The 23,362-nt window shown below is 40.8% G+C and overlaps 1 protein-coding gene across 2 annotated transcripts in view; it reads right to left on the bottom strand.

Moving 5' to 3' along the window:
- The window catches only part of WNT9A (Wnt family member 9A), a 108,846-nt gene that overhangs the window by 22,593 nt on the left and 62,891 nt on the right, over positions 1–23,362 (bottom strand). For both annotated transcript variants that reach the window (XM_063450832.1, XM_063450834.1), the window contains one exon: positions 6,284–6,531. In XM_063450832.1, the coding sequence (XP_063306902.1) occupies positions 6,284–6,531 (248 nt within the window). The remainder of the gene's footprint in view (positions 1–6,283; positions 6,532–23,362) is intronic.

Raw genomic sequence — 23,362 nt, 5'->3', positions numbered from 1 at the left:
ATTTCAACCAGTTACATAAGGAAAAAGCTGGCTGGAGATTTAGAGGGATTATACAAACTTTGTAATTACACAGCGGATACAACGTGAGTCTTTGTTGCTGTAAATGAAAAATCAACTGTTTCTAAACAGTCACCGATCTAAAGAAGGAAGAAGTAATGAAATGAATGTGACTGCAAATACGCGTGTCTGGTGGGCTCACTGTGTGTTCCAGCACCAGCTAAAAGCTAGAATGGGGGTGCAAGCAATGACGAGCATGGCTGCCAGGGTTCACTGGCAAAGGATGTCAGCATTGAGAAAAGCAGCTGTATGGGGCAAGACAGATATCCACATTAAAGGGACACTCCACTGCCCAAATACAAGAACGGTTTAGTAGATATACCCCCAATTAAAACATGCATGCATTTAGTTATGCGTTTTTGCTTGGAGAGTATCTAAAACCGGCTCGAAAGTGCTGCAGATCTCTTGTTTGCAGCCTTTACAAGCCCTCCCCTTCTAACCCCGCCCAGACTATCTGTGTCTGTCCAATCACAGGCTTCCCAATGCAGCTCAATGAGAAGTCTGTGCAGGGCAGGTGCTCTGGGCAAGTTAAAGTGCTTTATATCTGTGAAGTGGTCCTTTAAGAACTAGAGTGAAATTCAACTTAAGCAAAGTGAAAAACATCCTTCAAAGTATATCTGAGGCTTGAACCTTTTCTATCCCATTGTCTTAGCCAAATTGGAAACTACCTCCACCTTTCCTTATAATGCCTCAATAGTGATGGGTTCTATGGAAAAGGAGACGTTCTAGAGTAGAGGTGAGATCGATGGAATGTTAATGCTCAATGTTCCACCACTGGAATGTTGACCTAGAATAAATGTCCACATATAGCCCAACAGGAAATGTGTAGCTTTAAGAAACCAGGAAAGACCTGTAGTACCTTTAGCTGTGGTTGGCTGAGGTTACTGAGAGTTACAGTCACACACAAGATGCAGGTACACAGGCCCCACATCTCCAGCATGATTTTCTGTGCACTATGACACACAAACAGAACGATTGCCAAGCACATGCTAAAGTGGTTAAGTTATTTTGGGAAAAATCTTTTTTTTTTTTTTTCATTAGGGATGAACAGGTTTGAGTTTTAGGGTCAAGAAGAAGTAAAACACGGTCAAAAAGTCAGAGGAAAATTGTAATTCGAAATGAGCAATCTGAGATAATTAGCCATCTTAGAGAATTTTGGCTCTTATAAGCAGAAAGTACTAATTTGCTGCTTCAAGGGAAATATTTTTTAGAAATTAAGTTAAGTCATTTAAGAATAATCTTCAGAATTTCTGAGTTCTGCAGTTTTATAAATAAATTAAACTTTGTAAAAATAAGTCTTGTTGAATGAAGGGCAGGACCAAAACTAACGTTATCCTACAGAGTTGCCCTCCAGGATTTAACACTTTTTATATTTCATAGCTTTATTTTTTTCTATGTTTTTTTTTTTTTTTTTTAATAACATTTTTGCATTATCATTTGTTTATAGTTTTTGGGAAAAAATTATCTGCCACATTCTGGATCTTAACTCCCCCATTAATGCCCCACCCATCCTTTATGAAAAATACTTTCCTGACTTCTGTACTTGGCATGTGATATCACAAATTCATTAAAGGGACACTATTGTTACTAAAACAACTACAGCTTATTGTATTTGTTCTGGTGAGTAGAATTATTCCCTTCAGGCTTTTTGCAGTAAACACTGTTTTTTTCAGAGAAAATACAGTGTTTACATTACAGCCTAGGGACACCTCCACTGGCCACTCCATATGGCTACTAGAGGTGCTTCCTGGGGCAGTGCTGCACAGCGTGACTGCAATTCAGTGTCTCCACCTTCTGCATACAGACACTGAACTTTCCTCATAGAGGTGCATTGATTCAATTTAACTCTATGAGGAGATGCTGATTGGCCAGTGCTGTGTTTGGCTTGTGCTGGCTCTGTCCCTGGTCTGCTTCCTTGACAAGCTCAGCCACTCGGATGCTTTCCTATAGGAAAGCATTTTGATAGACTTTGATCATCACTTCTGATGATGTCAGCCAAGCACGCAGACCAGGAACCGGGCCAGCAGCAGCAGCAGCAGACTGGAATAAAAGTTATATTTTACTTTATTTATGTGGATGAGGGGGGGCTGGGGGACTAGATGGTGTTTTTTACACTATAGGGTCAGGAATACATGTGTGTGTTCCTGACCCTATAATGATCCTTTAATTTGTACTCTCTGTCCTTCCCTTCTAACCTGCAGTGTTTCTCCAACAACGTAACTGCATATGTCATCTTCAGGAAGCACAGCAAAGGTTTCTGGGAGTTGAAGTTCATCGAAATGTTTTCATAAGTAAAAAGCTGACAACTGAACTGCTGGTCCTTGCAACCCATGAATTGAGCAGAACTGAGAAATCCGCTAGTCAGTCCCTCCTGCTACACAACCTGTGCTAACGTGCATGTGATTGGAGATAAACAGATTTGAGATATACAGAGAACGTATTTCTCCTTTATAGGCTGTGTCTCTCACATTTCTAATATCTTTAATAATTATTATTTTATTTACATTAAGGGCTAAATCAAGCCTGGAGTCCAATTTCAACAATAAACACACAATCCACCTTGTCTAGACACATTCTATGTGAACGATCAGTCCTCCATTTGTAGCGCAGAATACTTTTTTAACAGAAGATTTTTACTGGAATCAAACACATTATCTATTTTGTTTTTCTTTACATTCACACATTTCCACCGTTTTTTTTATTCATGTAAATAAATGTTGTTCAGATGTCTTTATAAGTTCTACCAGGGGGCATATTTTTGAGGAAGTCATGCTTAGTGGTTGCACATTGATTTACAAACACTTGGAAGTATAACGTCATTTACAATTCCCATAATACTTATCCAATGACAGACAGGGAACTTCTGTCTGACAGAGTTTGCTGATATTTTATGGAATATGAGTTATTAAAACAAATAATGATCAGCCAATAGCGAACTCAATAGCGAACTCATTGACAGCTGTACAACTCTTAAGATCATCATCAAGCCAAATGGTTAGACTTTTACGAATACTGTTGGTTGCCCTTGGTTCATAGTTTCATTCTTGCTATTTTTAAAAACATATTCATATTTAACCTTACTCCATTCAGAGAATGTATATGTGGAAAGTATACATTTTTATTGTTTTGCATTCAATGTAAATCAAATAAAAGATGGTTAGAAGTTTGATGTACAAAGAACTTCTCTGATTGTGGGAATATGTACTGGCAGTCACTGGCCAGACCTCTGCTTGATACCTGACTGCTCTACGTAACATGTATTTGAAATATTAAAGATAAATAAAATTAGTTACGTAGAGTAGCGTTAAGCCACAATAGTCATTGAATGACCCATATATAAATGGGAGCCAGCCTACATTATTTAAGGAAATATTAATGTGGTCTATTCATTAAAGCAAGAATTTAAGGTGAATTTAGAGTGAATTTCAGAGTTAAGGTCATAGTAGCCAAAGCTAGGCTTTCAGTTGGTCTTTTTGGATGCTCACTTTGGTAAATAACCCTGTAAATAAATTGACCTATGAGCACCTCACAAAAAACCTAAACCCCCAAACTAAAGGTGTGTTAAGTGTTAGTTAAATGTATCGCCATATCATCCTACTATCCTGCTTTGGGATGACCTCAATGGATCGCATGGTGAGAGGATGAGTCAGGTTGCAAAGCGTTATATATTTAGCTGCATATGTGGAAATTATTCTGGGGTGGTGTATGTAATATCTCCATTGGTGCAAGTTTAGTACATGTTCAACTTGTACAGCCGAAACAATGCACCACAGTAAAAATCTTAAAGGGAGACTCCAGTGCCAGGAAAACGATACGTTTTCCTGGCACTGGAGGGTCCCTCTCCCTCCCACCCCCCAATCCCCAGTTGCTGAAGGGGTGAAAACCCCTTCAGTGACTTACCAGAGGCAGCGACATGTCCCACGTCGCTGCTTCCTCCTCCCCCGCCGCTCCTCCTTCTGCTTACGTCGGCCGGTGGGCGAGACTGATCCCGCCCGCCGGCCAAGGAGACCTAATGCGCATGCGCGGCAATGCCACGCATGCGCATTAGTGCACCCCATAGGAAAGCATTGAAAATGAATTTCAATGCTTCCCTATGGGGAATAGAGCGGCGCTGTGCTAAAGAGCAGGAAGTTCCCTCTAGTGGCTGTCTAATAACTGCAATAATTACACTTGCAGGGTTAAGGGTAGTGGGAGTTGGCACCCAGACCACTCCAATGAGCAGAAGTGGTCTGGGTGCCTGGAGTGTCCCTTTAACTGCATATTCAAGTTTAAATGGATAATGCAGAACATACAATCACATTTCTCTTGGCATAGGACTTGTATGTTAATTTTACTTTTATTTCTTATATGACAGCAAAGACCGAACCTAGGGAATGGAAAAACAAATAGGATACTTAAAAATATCGAATACAGAATTAGAACTGTTAGAATTTCTAATAAGGAGATCAAGTATTGCCTAGAAGCAGCAAGGAGCCATTTGATTAGGAATCTATTTGTCCTGCAGGTGTCAGAATGAGCCTGTGAGTTCACTGCACGGAATCTCTGCTGGAAGAGACAGGAAATGATCATCTGGATCGAGCAGCAACTTGCTCTGGAAGGACAGAAACCCTGAACCTCAACTTTTAGAGCCCTCCAAAGATTTTGCTGCACACTGAGATTTTGCACATGGAAATGTAGTTCACAAACACTTGCAGAACTAAGGCAAGTCATTTCATTGTGTTACCCATCTTAATGCTACTCATTGCGTGGACTTCGGAAGGATGAAGGGCTGAGCTGAACCTGTAGATCTAAACACATTTTAAGAAGCAGTGGTGACAAACTTGTGGATCCCTTGCAGTTTTTACAAAGACCTCCCCAAAGAATATATGTGCACTTATATGGTGACACCTCGGGGCAGCAAGAAATTGAAGGGCTCAATACTGCTGTCTTGTGGTCCAGCCGGCTCTTTGGCTCCTGACTTTTTCTTCTGGCACAAATCGTGTCTCGATCCTTTGAGACTTTGGGATTCTCTATAGATTTTTTAGAACGTGTACTATGGCAATATCTATTCCTATCAGTCTGTTACATTTTTGGCAAATGGCTAATATGTCAGGCTGTGTGAGGCTTTGCATTTTGCCATAATTTGCCAAAGATAAGCTCATCCTTAAGACAAAATGTTCCCTTCCATGTGTTTGATAATGCAAGAAGTTCTGTGATATCCCAATGCAGTCTGTACATATTCCTCATAAGCAATCAGTTTATATTAAAAAAAACACATGAGCGACAAAGCTAATTGCTTGACACTAGCGTCAAGGAGTTCAGTTATTAAGGATAAATACATCACAGGGAATGTGGTCACCATTTCTGTGCACAGTCACTGTTAGTATGGGCATCGTGAGATGATTCTTAACCCTTTGGTCTGGATTCAGCTCATTCATCTGATCTCATGTTCATTGCAAAACAGCAAAAGTAACAACAATAAGATGCTCTGCAGAACTGAATCTAGAATATATTATATTACCAGTCAAAAACGGAGAACCAATCTAATTTTACAATGAAAGAATGGGACACTAAGAAAATCCTGGTATACAGTTTGCATCCCTGTCACCAAGCATTACGTCCCATTGAAACGTCTTTCTTAAAAAATGCACATCGTGTATTCATGATATAGGAAAAGCTAAACAATTATCTAACACATAATAAAACCATCTCCAAGCCAAGATCTTCACCAAAAACAGAATATCTCAACTTGCTATCTGGGCTACTCTGTCAAGTATCACTTCAACTGATCATATGTTTGTGGCATCGTCACCTCAATAAATCAACATTCCGAGCCAGTGCATTCTGGAGAACGTAAATATTTTTATAAATTATCTCATCAAAATAATCCCAAATTAGCAGCCATTTCTGAGGCACCAAGAGTATAAAAAAATCAACTAGTAGAACGTTTAATCAACTGCCAGAACTTTTCTATTTTCCAGCAATAATACTAAGTGCTAAGTAATATTAGTAAAAGCACAGCTATGATTGCACACCATACGGGACCAAAATATTTAGTTTTCAATTTGTTTGTGAACTTATCAGCTTTAGTACATTTGAATATTTTTTTTTGTTTATTTTTGTTAACACAATTCTTCTTGTAGCATCTTGTAGCTCATTGTATTTTGGTAAAGTGACAGGTATTTAAACCTGCAATTAACCTAGAGTTCCAGCATTTTCTCATTTCATGAAGCAGTCTTAGATGTACCTTTTTTAAGTAAACTGGCTCTGTATTTCCCCTCCAGAGTGCAGTTCCAACGTTCAAAATGAAACTGGTACTCGCACTCTTGCGCGCTCATGCTAATAGCCTCTATGAGGGTCTCTGCTACGCCAGGGTCACGTCGGCACATCTTGCGTTGCTTTCGTTCAAGCTTCAGCCGGTCACAGATTTGGACAGCAGCTTCCTCCGTTTCTGAGGTCAGAGGGAGGATGGTCAATGGCTCATTTCCTGTCAGCCTGTAAAGGACATAAAAATAGAACGCGTTAAGTGGCATACACAACATAGTCACAATAATATTAGTGTTTCCAAGTCAAATTGCATGAGAGATATACACTTTATATACCTATTAAGTATCATTAGATTGTTTCAGAGTTTGGTGTGAGAAACTCGAAGACAAAGATCTTCTCCCAGTAAAGTCGAACCCTTGGAGCTCAGTTAGGACTCCAATCTGCTGCAATCTGCTAACCTGTAGATTCACCACAACCAACATGGTGATGGCAACTATACTCAGCTTCTTAAAATCACTCAAGGCAAGTAGATGCAAAGTTCGAAAACTCATGTTGTGCAGAGAGGATAATTGTCAATTGTCATGTCAGCTTTGCTTCTGATTAACAGTGAGACCAGTATGTCGAAGAGCATGTTGCAAGGCTGACGTTGCTATTTGTAAGGTTTAACTGTGTGTAACTGAAACTCGGCTACACTGATCAACATTGTGCCTCTTCACCCTCGTGAGACAATTATTCCTGCTTTAACATCTACCTTCCCCGTTCACTCCTCCGCCTGTAATGAATCCAGTTGATGCCTTCACTTACTGAGCTGGGAGAGACCAGGGAAGACAGAGCAACTTAACCTTTAGAAATGGTCAACAGGGATTGTATGCTTATATAGCAGACAAAGCATATAAAGACTTCAAAAAGTGCCCTACATTGAAAACTCACACTTGTTTGTTATTGCATTATATCATGAAATTGCACATGGCATATCTATATATATGTACAAAACAGTCCAGTCCTTGCACTCAGATATATCCAGCAGTATTCTGCAATATGTAGTTGCCGGGTGCAATAAGTAGCCACAAACAAAAATATATAAAATGTAAATATGGGCTAGCACTCACGGTCTTGAAGTAAAATGGTTCTTTATTGAATAATCTTAAAATCGATTTTTAGATTATTCAATAAAGAACTATTTTACTTCAGGGCCGTGAGTGGTAGTCCATATTTAAATTTTATATATATATATTGCACACTAACATGACCTTACATGCATAGAACATAATGCTTCAGCCCATCCTGATATTACATCTATATAGCATCACGTCATGCCGCCTATAATGCACATACATCATCAGGTACTGTATGACATCAGACATGTGGTATATTAGGAATGGAAGTACAGTACCAGCACGTGCTATGGGAAGGGCCAACCTCAGACATGGGGAGACCATGGAGAGTCCCCCTACAGTTATTAACAATGACTAGCACACATTCTTATGCCATCCCCAACACAACTTTTACTGGTGTTTGGAAAGAGGACCTCCACACCAGTTTAGAGTTGTTCCCAGCATTGTTTTGTTTTCTTAACAGCATTATTCTTACTCTTTATTTTTTTTAAGATGGCGGCCGAGAAGAATTATTTTAGAGCCAAACAGGTCCAGGAGGCTTATTATAGTAAGTTTGATTTTTCCAAAGTCCGCTTATATCAGGATTTTTTTCCCCAATACACAGCTGCTAGAACTCCTCACGCAGACATCTTGAACCAACCTGATTGAATTTTTTTTTTTATTGAGTTCCCTTTGCAATTCAGTTGAAAAACTAGGCGTTAGTGAATCGACCTGTCTTTATTTCTCCGGCAGCCTAATCGTACACACAGCGGAATACTTTCTCCCACCAGTCGTAATACTTTGCTGAATAAGCAGGTTGCTCGCAGTAACAATGGAGAGCAGCGGGGTAACAGCTGCCGCCGCATTAAAGATTCAATCTGTTACTAATTCAAGAAGAGGAATAAAGACCAGATTTTTGCAAACGTACAAACTGGGACCGAATCCTGAACTGACTGAAGAAATATTCCATGTTTCATTCTGTCATTATCACTCACATCATAGTATTCCATCTTAGAAGCTGTTAGCAGGGTATTAGGTTTACAGAGTTCTTGTCTTCAAAAATGTGCTGGGTCAGCTCAAGTACAGCGCAGTAACAAAGGGCCGATGGTGAACACGTGATTAAAGACAAAGTCTTCTGCTTTTATATACATCCAGGAACTGTCAAAGGTGACAACATCAAGAGATACCTACTGGCAACATCAGAATTGTGAATCAAAGCTTTCATTTCTCCCATTCAGAGGTGCAATGGGGTAGCCAAATATATAAGCCCCTATAAAAAAAAATATATTGAGGCCTTAAAGGGAAACTGCAACCATCCTGGAATGTTTATATTTGTTACATTAATTTATAAAATATTAAATTATTAAATATTAAATTATTAATATATATTTTTAATATTAAGTATACTTATTCTTTATTGTTAATAACGTGTATAGGTGTATGTGAGAGACGAAAAATTGCAGAAATCAGTAAATGTCTGTATTTACCATTGGACTCTTGCAAGATTTACGAACATTAGAATGTTCTTTATCAATTGAATATATTGAAAGGAAGTTCAAATGGCAAAATGTGCGTTTAAAAAAAAAAACGAGTTGGAGAATTTCCTTAGAGAACCTATTCTAGACTCAGTTTTGCTACCTGGTTTTTAATTCCATGCATTTCAAAGGTTAGGGAACACATTCATTTGCATTGGTGCCCAATATGTAAGTATTCTCTAGTGATCGGTGAATTTCACCATCAATTAGACGTTTTATTTGTTTGTTTTTTTAATTATTTCTATTTAGTAAAAAAGGTGTAAGCGGGGATCTATAATAAATAAATAAATAGTAACAAACCGGAGATGATTAGGAGTCTTGGAAAAGAACATGTGAGTAATAAAATATCGCAGCACACCCTGTAAACAATCCCCAAATTCCCAGGCAGACACAGCACGTACCCCGTATACCACACGCATCGCAATGTGCCATGATGGACACGGCAATGGACCACATGTGGAATTTCTCCTCGCTTGGCTTGCTGACTGCTTAACCCTCTCATTGCTGGTGACATACAAAATGACGTTAACCCCTCTAACGAATCCATGTACCTCAGTATACAAAGAGATCTTTCCAAGCCTTGGTTCCTAACAGGTTAATACAAGATTTGTCAAAATCCCCAGACCTGACCCACAGGCAGTGAGAGGCAAAACAATCTGTGATATTGACTCCGGACAACTTAATTAAAAAAACTTGGCATGGACCAGGCTTCCAAATATGCCTCCTGCAGCTGGGAACTTTGGTCCACGATGGCACAGTTTGTAACTTTGTATATTTAGCAGAGCAGCCCAGTGTGTTGGGTTATTATCTGACCGTATCGAGAACTCAGCTTGTGCACACAGAACTGCGCTTACTGTAGCCCCATGTAGCTAGAGCGCAGCTAAGCGGAAAAAGGCCTTGACAGGGGTTAGGAGGCGGGCTTAGGAGGAAGTAAGCAAGGGTTGGATTATGGGTAAGTAGGATTGGCTATTTAAATGAGCAGCCATTTTAGGTGAGTCATTCTAACTTTCTACCTGGTTGAGTTTGTCCCACCCACCCTCCCTTTGTTTGTTATGTGTTTATTTAACCCGTTTCTTTCACAGCGGCGGGACGGGGAGCCGAAGGAGAGGAAATAGGCTCCCCTGGATGAACGTGAGGTGGAATAACAGATTGTGGTCATCGGTGGTTAAGAGGTTTCGAGTCCTGGAGGTGACTCAGAACCTGGTGGGGCAGGGGTATCCGGGTATACCCCTGCCGTGGTTAATGGTTGGTTGGCACTTTGGAATGTTGGTGTATGTTATAAATATGTTATAAATATGTATAGGTGTTATTATATGGGGGTCATTGCCTTTTGTATGGTAGCCGAAGGAACAGGATGCGAGGGGGCGGAGTATGGGGGGCAATGACCCATGTTAAAATATGTTAATTTATTATTGTTATTGTTATTATTATTATTATTATTATTATTATTATTATTATTATTATTATAATTATTGGTTAATAAAGCTGTGGACAAATTTCCCCATAATACTTAGTGTCCGTGTGTTATTGGGTTAGGTTATGGGGGTGGTTTGTCCTGGATTCCGACTGCCCAAATGGCGACTATACACCTGTCATGTATTTATAACAAAATAAACTCACTGACAGAGTAAATATTAGCCACCTAAAATGTTACAAATTGGATTCTAGAGCTCGGTTTACAAAAGCAAGAATCATCCAGTATTTAGGATGTAGAGGGCCCTATGGATCTTAATCATTATCTGTGTTGGAAGAGCTTGGGGATGTCTAATGTACACTGTGAGACCGTCGGATATCACTGGATACCGAGCACTGCATTATCTCACAAGCACGTTGTGGCCACATCCCGTAAAGGGGACCGGGTGTGATATTTATGGACTTTATCATATTGTACCGGTTATATCTCAGCATTGCTTTATATATACCCAAAAAATATGTATTCAACAAGTGGCTACAAAATAATTTTTATTTTATTTTAACGTTTCGGCCTTTGTGGCCTTTATCAATACAATGAAAAATATGTATTCAGAGAATACGTAACACAAGTGTAAAGATGACTTTCCTACACTCAATTGCGATATACTTATTGGTCAGACTGTCACCTCGTTTTATTCACCACACAGTTTTGCACTTTACTTGTTTCCCTGGTAACCTAGCAACCGATGATTTGGGGTCCGTACGCGTTTACAGGTGACGTCACTTCTTTCACTCATTCCGAGGACACGGCGTCACTACACGCGTTTGGTATTGGCATGCCCTCGATATGCTATATATACTCAGCTTACATTTTCTTTGTCTTAATGAAGTCCCCAGAGGCCGAAACGTCGATAATTGATTTTGTAAGCACGTATTAACTACATTTTTGACACAAGACTCTACAAGTGCTCTCATTCTTTGGTTTATGTGTTAGATCACTGGAGCAGCAAGTGGGCAAATACTGCTTTTATACTTTCAATGTGAGTGCCAGACTTTTGTTTTTTGATTTATATATATATATATATAACACATTTATTTTCTTTTTCAGTTTAACAATTTAGGCCGAAATAGACCTGTAAGTGAAAGTATTGAAAAGTGGTTTAAAATGCCTTCTTTAAAAAACACTTTATCACCACTCGCAAGCGCAGATGCACATTGGAAAAATTGATACATTTTACCCAATAAAACTAGATAAGAGGTCACTTTATCATGCTTTCACTGTGAATATACCATCCATACCTAAACCAAGATGGAGGTGATTATTCTGTAAGCTGGAATTCGGGGAGTCCTGACATGGAAAATGCAAACTTTAGCACCAAATCGCTAAATTAGAAACATTCTCAGACTCTGCTATTTCAGCCAGAAAAAGTATTAATCCTCTGTCAGTGCGTCACAATTCTTGCTTTATTCAATAAACCTCCGACGATATTATGATATTCTAATATTGGACATCATTCTATTGGCCAAAGGTCGGAATTATATAGGGACAACATAGTATGCAGTGAATAATATAACGACAAACATGTTGAGGTGAGAATAGCCCGATGGCAGATGAGCTTACAATCTAATGGACTGTTATCAAACATAGATCAGTGGGAGCTCATTGCTGACCAGTGACGTGGTTTAATGATTGAGGGGGGAGTCAATAGCTGAGACCACGTGGACGGTCCTGTCTGTTCCCTATTTCAATCCCTGATCGGTTTACTTTGTGCAAGAATAAGTGGAACCCAGGCCAGGCCGGTGGATGTGAAATTCCTCAGCAATTCTCTGACAGGCCTGCTGAAATACTGCCTTCCACCAGCTTGCCTTTGGGCTATTAGCATGCCTTTTTGTTTAAAAAGGAGCCTTTTTCTTACAAATCTGAGTTAATCCTTACATGACTCCTGTGCAAGCCTTGCCAGCCATTCTGCTAAGCTAGGTCTTCCTCTGGAGCTGTGCAGGCTCTAGGTACAAACTGAGCCCCCTCTGGGTGAAGAGTTCAGGTCGCTGCCACCTTGTACTTTTAACCCTTCCCTACCTGCGAGTCACAAAACATGAGGCAACCGACATGTTACAAAAAAGAAAAATATAGACTTCCTCATACAAAATAATAATAATAATAACTGACTTTTTATATAAACCACAGCCCTGTATAATGCACTGGGAAGGTTGAGCTCTGCAGGAATATAGAAAACACCAGTATTTGAGAAATTAAATTGTAACAAATAGGATTCATTTAGCTTTCAGTCGTTTCCAAGCTCACAATGCTATAGGTGGAATGTTAGGGACACAGTGTTATGATATTTATTGTAACTGGCTCCTGCCCTCGGGACTCTCACTTCTAATTTACCTCAAATGACTACTACAGCTCCAAGACTTGTTTGGTTAACATGAAACAAGTTAGTATTCTGAATGATTAATTACTATGATATATCTCAGCAATCGCAATCCGTCACTGCCCAGCACTCACAGCCAGTCACTGCCCAGCACTCACAGCCACTCACTGCCCAGCACTCACAGCCAGTCTCTGCCCAGCAATCGCAATCCGTCACTGCCCAGCACTCACAGCCACTCACTGCCCAGCATTCACAGCCACTCATTGCCCAGCACTCACAGCCACTCACTGCCCAGCACTCACAGCCAGTCTCTGCGCAGTACTTACACCCACTCACTGCCCAGCACTCACAGCCAGTCTCTGCGCAGTACTTACACCCACTCACTGCCAAGCACTTACAGACAGTCACTGTCCAGCACTTACACCCACTCACTGCCCAGCACTTACTCCCACTCACTGCCCAGCACTCACAGCCAGTCTCTGCGCAGTACTTACACCCACTCACTGCTCAGCACTCACAGCCAGTCTCTGCGCAGTACTTACACCCACTCACTGCCAAGCACTTACAGACAGTCACTGTCCAGCACTTACACCCACTCACTGCCCAGCACTTACTCCCACTCACTGCCCAGCACTCACAGCCAGTCTCTGCGCAGTACTTACACCCACTCACTGCTCAGCACTCACAGCCAGTCTCTGCGCAGTACTTACACCCACTCACTGCCCAGCACTCACAGCCAGTCTCTGCGCAGTACTTACACCCACTCACTGCCAAACACTTACAGACAGTCACTGTCCAGCACTTACACCCACTCACTGCCCAGCACTCACAGCCAGTCTCTGCGCAGTACTTACACCCACTCACTGCCAAGCACTTACAGACAGTCACTGTCCAGCACTTACACCCACTCACTGCCCAGCACTTACTCCCACTCACTGCCCAGCACTCACAGCCAGTCTCTGCGCAGTACTTACACCCACTCACTGCTCAGCACTCACAGCCAGTCTCTGTGCAGTACTTACACCCACTCACTGCCCAGCACTCACAGCCAGTCACTGTCCAGCACTTACACCCACTCACTGCCCAGCACTTACGCCCAGCACTCACAGCCAGTCTCTGCCCAGCACTCACAGCCAGTCTCTGCCCAGCACTCACAGCCAGTCTCTGCCCAGCACTCACAGCCAGTCTCTGCCCAGCACTCACAGCCAGTCTCTGCCCAGCACTCACAGCCAGTCTCTGCCCAGCACTCACAGCCAGTCTCTGCCCAGCACTCACAGCCAGTCTCTGCCCAGCACTCACAGCCAGTCTCTGCCCAGCACTCACAGCCAGTCTCTGCCCAGCACTCACAGCCAGTCTCTGCCCAGCACTCACAGCAACTCACTGCCCAGCACAGCCATAACAAGACTTTAAAGAGACAGTTGTGATTTTTTTAATAATAAAACACAACAAACCCAAAGCCAGGCAGATGCCCACAGACACCCAAACAAGGGACAGGAGACAATTTGGCATTAGGGTGCACACCTTTGATACGTCTGGTAGTATACTCCGCACTTCCTACAGATCTGAAATGGCACTTTATATGTTCCCATGTAGACAGCCAGGCTTTGTCACAGAGTTACTGTTTGATCAGCCCCAATGGCTGATTAATAAATAAATATATTATCTAAAGCCTACCATTGGTTTTCTTTCTGTTTTCTTATCTCCTATTTGCCCGTTCGACTACTGTACGGTATTTAGTTATCAATGTGTGCACTCATTTCAAGCTTGCCTAATCAAACACTGAATCAAAGCATAAACAGGCATAATAGAAGGTTTCATCACATATAACATGCTGTTAGTACATTATACAGAAATCCATTTCCTTTTTACACACCTTGGCACATGGCTTTTTAGGTGCAGCATTTTTTGAAGCTAACCGAATGTCAGATCTCTGTCAAGAAGGTTATCCCAGGTGAATCAAGTCCAAACACGATAAACAAATTGCACGCTAGGTCGGCACGCATTTGTAGAACAGGGTATCCATCTATTATATCAAATCAGATATCAAAATTTTTTTAACTGAAAATGGATGTCAAGATGTCATCCGCAGTCACTAGATCGCAGGGTGGTGAAGTTCAAGACATACTTGGCAAAATAGTTACCAACCTCTCTGGTAGAAACAGTCAAAGTTGCTGTTTAGTGAGGCCAGTCTAAAGCGTGCCAACCTAGCGTGCCAACCTAGCGTGGGGTAGGCAACCTTTTCACAGCACTGTACAGAAGTAAAACGTTGGAAGTCCCATACCCATCCCCATTCATTATTGATATCCAGATACTAAGTCAGAAATAGGCAACAAGAATAGAACCCACCAACCACACAAGTGTGCAGGGAATCTGGTTCTACCTTTACGCAGGGAAGTATAAAGACCAACGTGTAGACCAGACAGCAATCTTGATAAAGACTGTTGCAGTATTCAAAACTTTGTTATTCTACACTTTGGGCACCTGAATAAAGGGACACTGCTTCCAAAAAGAAGTGCTGAAATGTATTTGTATACTATCCCGATATTAAGGCTGTCAAAATGTGTAATATAAATTTGTAAAGGACTGGGTAATACGATATTTTTTATAAATATAGTATATATATGCACACACGTGTACACACATATTACATGTTCTACAGTGATGTACTTAAACAAAATACAATCTCGATACAAAATGTGTAAAGAAAATGAAAACAAAAAATTGAAATCACTGAAATAGTTTTTTCTGAATGTTACATTTTTCTCCCACAAACATTAATAATCGTTATTTTATATTTTTGCACTGTATATCTAACCGTCCTGTCCCAGTCAGAACATGTAAATGAAATTAATCATCAGAGTGAAATATGTCTGTTTCCATTATTTTTCTGCATGTGTCTGGGAGTCCACGATCACAAGAATCATCAGAGGTAAGTGCATTTATTTAGTCCTCACTCCAGTAAGTCTCCGCATTTCCCGGGTCGAGAGAGTGAGGTACTGTCACTTCCAGAGGAGTGAGAGTTCTGCTTTCAGGAGATTGTGTTAATCTCGGCCAGGCTGCTGGACTGTGTCAACCATTCTACACTGTGGCCATCGACACAGCTGATGAACAGATTAACACTGCACATATTTCAGCTAGTGACAAGGAGCTGAAATTTCAAGTCAGGTGTGAACTATAGACATAAATACTTGCAATTACTTTCCTAATTCGGGGTAATTTTTCCTGATCCATCAGTATATAAGACAAAAACTTCAAGTGAACCAGTCAACCAGAATGTGTCTTCTGCGTCAGTGACTTATAGTATTGCTCCCACTGTTCCACTTTCGGTCGGAGCCCCCCAATTCAGGGTGCTGTCCTGCTGTCCTGATTTTGTTCCCTGTGTCCCACATCCGGGGGCGCCAGGGAACTATCCCCGAGCAGCACAGCATGAGAGCATCATTAGACAGGCTTGCACTGAGCAGCGGTCACTAAGACCACACAGAGACCACTTTAGCAACGCTCTCTGTATGGTCGCGTATTATGGAGGGGGCCGAGTGCTTTCTGCAGGTTCGTGTATGGAGGGGCCGAGTGCTCTCTGCAGGTTTGTGTGGAGGGGCCAAGTGCTCTCTCCATGGTGGTGGATGAAGGGGCCGGCTGTCAGTGAGCCTGGAATGATTGACACATCTCTTCAGGGGCTGTCCTGGCCCCTTCCCAGGATTAGTAGTGGTTATGGTGTTTGGAGTGCTCCTGTAAATTGTGCCGTTCCTGAGTTTTTGTTTTTTGGGGGGTGAATACTCTTACAAATGTCCCAAAGATAAACACACTTATTAAGTTTGTACAGAGCACAAACCATAGGATTTCCATCAACTGTAAGCTGATATGTCAGGCCAGCATCTCGTTCTATCTGGGAGTACAGTGTACGTGAGGTGAACAGCCAGAAATAGGCCCTAGGATAGATTATTCACCAGGCATTACTTTCAGTAACGTGACCTTGATTTTATTCCTGAAAAGAGAACACACCAATACTCGCTGAATTCTAACAGAACTCTGTGGAACATTTTAACTCCTGGAAAAATAATGAGAGAATACTATTTATACAGATGAATGAAATCGGCCTCTTGCTTTATTTTATCTGAGCTTGCATTATCTGTTCCATATTTTAATTAATACAAATCCCCAGGTACAGCCAAATTGTGCGAGCACCTTCAGGGATATCACTTTCAATGACTAATTAGTAAGCATGTGATACGCCTACCTGCTATTTCTTCATTGAAAGCAGCAGGCGTATAGGGATTTGCTATGAGATCACAGACAATTGCAATTGATTATTTTGTAATCTTTAGATCTGCATGATTATCCAAGCTCTAGCAGCGTCATAAGAAATCCGTCAACTTTTAAATCATTGTTTTGGTTTTAATAAAATAAATTAAAATAAAGCAAAACAGATTTCAGAAACATCTGCACACTATCTAGGCAGATGCTACAGTGTTATTCCCTTTCTTGCATGACTACAGTCCACAAATTGTGACATAAGGGATAAAGTACCTCCGAACTGCAGAAGGTAGAAACACCCATAATGCAATGATCCACCCTCTCTAGCAACTCCTCTAGAATACTCTGTGCAAACTACCACCATCCAACCAAGATTTGTTTTATTGATTTTTTTTTCGCAAATTGGGAAGATTTATAAACGTGTCACTAACAGGAAAGTGTAATAAAGTTTTAGAACACGTGAGGTTGCCATGGCTACTAATGAAAGCTACAATAATACTTTATTGGTTTCCTTGGTGACTGCCGCACTTTTGGATATCTTTGCATTATTATGCTTGATGGATGGATGGACAAAGAAACGTGGTATCAGGTGAAAGGTCTGCTTTAAGATAACTAATAGTACATTTCACAGATCAATATTTCCAGATGGACCTTGAGGTATGACTCATCCCATTATTAGCTATGCCTGGCATGGATATCTTGGCTCACACAAGAAGTCCATGTGGCAATGCCAGTCTTTTTTTATCTACAACATATGACTTGCAGTGAACTGACTGGCTGGCCGTGAGGCTGCGTCTGACAGCTGTATCCTGTGCCTCGACTGAGCTTACTGACAGAGGCTCTGTCTTACAAATGGAAATCCAATTGATTGCTCTTGGACAGCCTTGTGGCTGGGAAAACGTCATGGAACTGCCCCATTCTCATGTCTCAATTTGACCCAGTAACCCAAACATTTTTAACATATATCCCCAGAAGATTAATATTAATATCCTAGCAGTAGTGAATTTAGCTGCTGTTCCAATTTGAAGAGATTACCATGTTTCAGGTGATATTGGCTCACGATTTAGAAGTCTTTTTCAGGGCAGAGAGCTACTGGTCACTGAACGGCCAGCAGCCAGTCAGACGTGTGATTATCTCTTTACATTCTTTACATCCTTTCAAATGGTGCACTATGCCCAATGAACACAGGTTTAAATTACAGGACTTGCAGGTTAGATAGAAACCTTGTATTCAATTTACTAATGAAATCCTGATTTAAAAAGTGACACAATGAATGCAGTAGGCATAACCGTCTTAGCTGTAATCAAACATTATCCTGCTGATTTGCTTAGTAACTAAATATGTTAACGATATTTCTGCTCATAAACAAACACTTTGTTAGCATTCTGTATGGACATGGCTGCTTCTGCGCCCGGGTGGACACTGCCATCCTTGTACTCCTACCAGCCTGGGTAACGGTACATTAATGGCCGGGCATGTTACCAGTGACACTGCCAAGGGCCACCCATAGATAGTTCTATACTGTGACGGTAGTACCCATCACCTCTACCGTCAGACAGACTATTAATATAGGTTGCTGTACCCAGTATAGGTGAAGGGTGTGTGCAATGTAATTGTTTATATTGTGTGTGTGTGTGTGTGTGTGTGTGTACTGTTAAATAAATTGCCTGCTCTCCTGTCCTGCTGAGGATTGCTACAAACTAGGTGGATTTGGCTTTGGAGCTTGTCTAGTGCCCTCTGTTGGTAGCAACAGCAATATGCACTACCTGAATAGCTGCTTAATTTGCATATTCAAGTAGATTTGCATATTGTTAATTATGCAGGCAGGAGAGATATTTTCTCTTAATTATTGTCTTCCCCACCCCTTTATAAATATGTCATTGTGTTATAATAATTTGCTGTATGTTGTCTGATTTGACGGATTGTATTTTTAATGAGTTATCACATCAATGTTTATGTAATGATCATATAGGCTAGTCGCAAGTTAAATTGAATTTGAATGTTATTTCCTTTTGTAATTTGTGTCCTGTGTGGATTTGTAGGGATTCCAGTGACAGATTCCTTGGACCTGTTAGCTTGTTGCAGGATCTCTCTATCCCTGGGATCAAGGAAGAGAGCTAGGTCTTAGTGTTTCAAGTGTCTTTATTGAAAGAGAGCTGCAGCTCTTGGTGGAAAAGCTTCACAAGGACCACAGTCAATGTTCCAAGTGTCCCAATTTAGGAGGGGCAGTCCCTATTTTTTGCCACAAATCTCTCTGTTCCTCTTTTCTCTCCTAATGCCCCTCATTTCTAGAAGCTCCATATTGTTGGTGTGTCTGAGTGTATAACAGAGCTCCACAGCAATAATACTGCCAGTAATGTGTCTGAGTGTATAACAGAACTCCACCATAATAATACTCCCAGTAATATGTCTGAGTGTATAACAGAACTCCACAGTAATAATAATCCCAGTAATGTGTCTGAGTGTATAACAGAACTCCACAGTAATAATAATCCCAGTAATGTGTCTGAGTGTATAACAGAGCTCCACAGCAATAATACTCCCAGTAATGTGTCCGTGTGTATAACAGAGCTCCACAGCAATAATACTCCCAGTAATGTGTCTGAGTGTATAACATAGCTCCACAGCAATAATACTCCCAGTAATGTGTCTGAGTGTATAACAGAACTCCACAGTAATAATAATCCCAGTAATGTGTCTGAGTGTATAACAGAGCTCCACAGCAATAATACTCCCAGTAATGTGTCTGAGTGTATAACAGAACTCCACAGTAATAATAATTCCAGTAATGTGTCTGAGTGTATAACAGAGCTCCACAGCAATAATACTCCCAGTAATGTGTCTGAGTGTATAACAGAGCTCCACAGCAATAATACTCCCAGTAATGTGTCTGAGTGTATAACATAGCTCCACAGCAATAATACTCCCAGTAATGTGTCTGAGTGTATAACAGAGCTCCACAGCGATAATACTGCCAGTAATGTGTCTGAGTGTATAACAGAACTCCACCATAATAATACTCCCAGTAATGTGTCTGAGTGTATAACAGAGCTCCACAGCAATAACACTCCCATTAATGTGTCTGAGTGTATAACAGAGCTCCACAGCAATAAAACTCCCAGTAATGTGTCTGAGTGTATAACAGAGCTCCACAGCAATAATACTCCCAGTAATGTGTGTGAGTGTATAACCGAGCTCCACAGCAATAATACTCCCAGTAATGTGTCTGAGTGTATAACAGAGCCCAACAGCAATAATACTCCCAGTAATGTGTCTGAGTGTATAACAGAGCTCCACAGCAATAATACTCCCAGTAAGGTGTCTGAGTGTATAACAGAGCTCCACGGCAATAATACTCCCAGTAATGTGTCTGAGTGTATAACAGAGCTCCACAGCAATAATACTCCCAGTAATGTGTCTGAGTGTATAACAGAGCTCCACAGCAATAATACTCCCAGTAATGTGTCTGAGTGTATAACAGAGCTCCACAGTAATAATACTCCCAGTAATGTGTCTGAGTGTATAACAGAGACCAACATCAATAATACTCTCAGTAATGTGTCTGAGTGTTTAACAGAGCCTCACAGCAATAATACTCCAAGTAATGTGTCTGAGTGTGTAACAGAGCCCCACAGCAATAATACTCCCAGTAATGTGTCTGAGTGTATAACAGAGCTCCACAGCAATAATAATCCCAGTAATGTGTCTGAGTGTATAACAGAGCTCCACAGCAATAATACTCCCAGTAATGTGTCTGAGTGTATAACAGAGCTCCGCAGCAATAATACTCCCAGTAATGTGTCTGAGTGTATAACAGAGCCCACAGCAATAATACTCACAGTAATGTGTCTGAGTGTATAACAGAGCTCCACAGCAATAATACTCCCAGTAATGTGTCTGAGTGTATAACAGAGCCCCACAGCAATAATACTCCCAGTAATGTGTCTGAGTGTATAACAGAGCTCCACAGCAATAATACTCCCAGTAATGTGTCTGAGTGTATAACAGAGCCCCACAGCAATAATACTCCCAGTAATGTGTCTGAGTGTATAACAGAGCTCCACAGCAATAATACTCCCAGTAATGTGTCTGAGTGTATCACAGAGCTCCACATCAATAATACTCCCAGTAATGTGTCTGAGTGTATAACAGAGCTCCACAGCAATAATACTCCCAGTAATGTGTCTGTATAACAGAGCTCCACAGCAATAATACTCCCAGTAATGTGTCTGAGTGTATAACAGAGCTCCACAGCAATAATACTCCCAGTAATGTGTCTGTATAACAGAGCTCCACGGCAATAATACTCCCAGTAATGTGTCTGTATAACAGAGCTCCACAGCAATAATACTCCCAGTAATGTGTCTTTAAACTACAATAAATGTGTTTAGAAATCAGTCTCTGTAAATAAGATACATTGTTCGTGTTCTAAATTACATTCAAGTAATATAAATTGTTATTAAGAAATCACCTAAAATTTCTCAGAACAGCCCCATCCATACTCCCACTCAGAACAGCCCCGCCCCTATCCACACCCCAGTCACGACTAGAACTGGTCTGACCACACCCAAATCATAAACATAACAGCTCCACCCCTGGCCACACCTCTAATATTAAAGGGTCTCTCATTACCCATGCGCTCTGTTGGGAGGTGTGTAGTTATGGCGTGTGAAATTTACAGCAGGCAAGTGATAATACAATGATTCTATATACGCCGTGAATGCGTCCACGTTTAAGCCTTGGCTTTATTGTTAAAAAAAACTTAAATAATAATTTGTTTTTGTTTTTCTTTATATTCCAGCATGAGCGTGGACACGGGCAAAAAATTCCACGATTCTTGGACTTTATGAAGGAAACTGTTTAACGAATAAATATGCCTGCTTTGGCCAATGAAAAACTGTATCGCCAGGCAAACCCAGGTCTTGTGACTGTGTCACCACTATTGGACGTGACACTGAGAGTGGGACTTTGCTCTTTAGGGCATTTGGCTACGTCTGTTGATGGCGCTGTAGGCTGAAGGTCCACCATCCATAATCCGAATTGTTTGCTAACCTATGAGGAAAGCTAGGGGCACTGAGCATCCAATACACCCTGCACTGTATACAGCAATAAGCTGTGTGAGTGTTTGATTCTCGGTGAGTGTAATACACAGGTGTGTTAGAGGGAATTCAGTCTGTGGCATACTAAGCTCTCTCCGCTCATCAAGTCATCTGCTCTATTTTTGGAACAGTTTACTGTAATGTAATTCCTCCGGGGAAGAGCACAGCAAGCTATACTGTATCACTTATCCCCGGGACGTAGTATCGTTTTTTTTTCTCCTTGTGGTTAGATAAAAATGAAAACAGGTGTAATAACAAGCGTTACAAGTGCTGGGGGGATGGGCAGCTAGGACGAGGCATGCCACTCAGGAGATGACCACTAAACACACAAGTAAATACAGAGAGCTTGTTACAATTTACCGTTATTATTAATATTATTATTTTATTATTTGTAAAGCCCCAGCAAATTCCGTAGCGCTCAATGCTGATTGCATGAATACTCTGCGAACACATTATATAAACCAGCAATATCACTGATTGGTGAACATACACGGAAAAACTGGCAACAAAATGGTCAGTTCAGTTACATGAACACTCATTATCACACAATCTCGATTTAACTAAAATAAGAGGGTTTTCTCCTAAATTAAGGGGAATTGCAAATAATAAGGCAATCTGGCCAAAATATCCCATCTCCTTTTTCTTATTAGGAGGTCCTGGGTTTTGTCAATGGGTTTTAATTGATGTATTTATTTTTTAGCATTTTATTGCAGCAATAAAAAATCAGTGAGCCAAATCATTTAATATAAATCACAGCAAATAAACAAATTAATCCCTGAATCTGCCCAAATGGACACATTTTTATCTCTTGTATGGACAAAAAGTGAGTGTGTTTATTTACTTCACACCAACTTCTAAGTTTGCATCGGATTTAACAAATATGATTGTCTTGTCCAGTTAAGTTATCATACCTATATTTTGTAATTTACATATTTATTTGGAACACATTAACCCCTTTTAACGACCCCGCAGCCTTTGCAATGCTAAGGATTATGGGAGTAGCAGTTAATCCTCCAGCTAGGTGGTGCAGTTTAGCTATACTCCAGTCTTGCCACAAGAGGAAATACTAATCCAATTCTGATCCCATTTCAACGCTCTCTCTGGGATACAAGGTATCAAGTCCTCGCCATGTCTCTGCAGTACAGAAGTACTATTGTACAGATAAAAACCAGCTCATTTCCAATCATTTGCAAGCTACTAATTATTCATTCTACGAAATGGCAAATGATAAAGAAAATCAGAGTGTAACACATCCAGGTAATATTGTATATTCAGACAGTAATACCCTGTAA

This window comes from Pelobates fuscus, chromosome 4 (assembly GCF_036172605.1).
Source record: "Pelobates fuscus isolate aPelFus1 chromosome 4, aPelFus1.pri, whole genome shotgun sequence".
Taxonomy (NCBI): domain Eukaryota; kingdom Metazoa; phylum Chordata; class Amphibia; order Anura; family Pelobatidae; genus Pelobates; species Pelobates fuscus.
The sequence above is the reverse complement of the archived record's forward strand: the minus strand, read 5'-3'. Positions and strand labels throughout refer to the sequence as shown.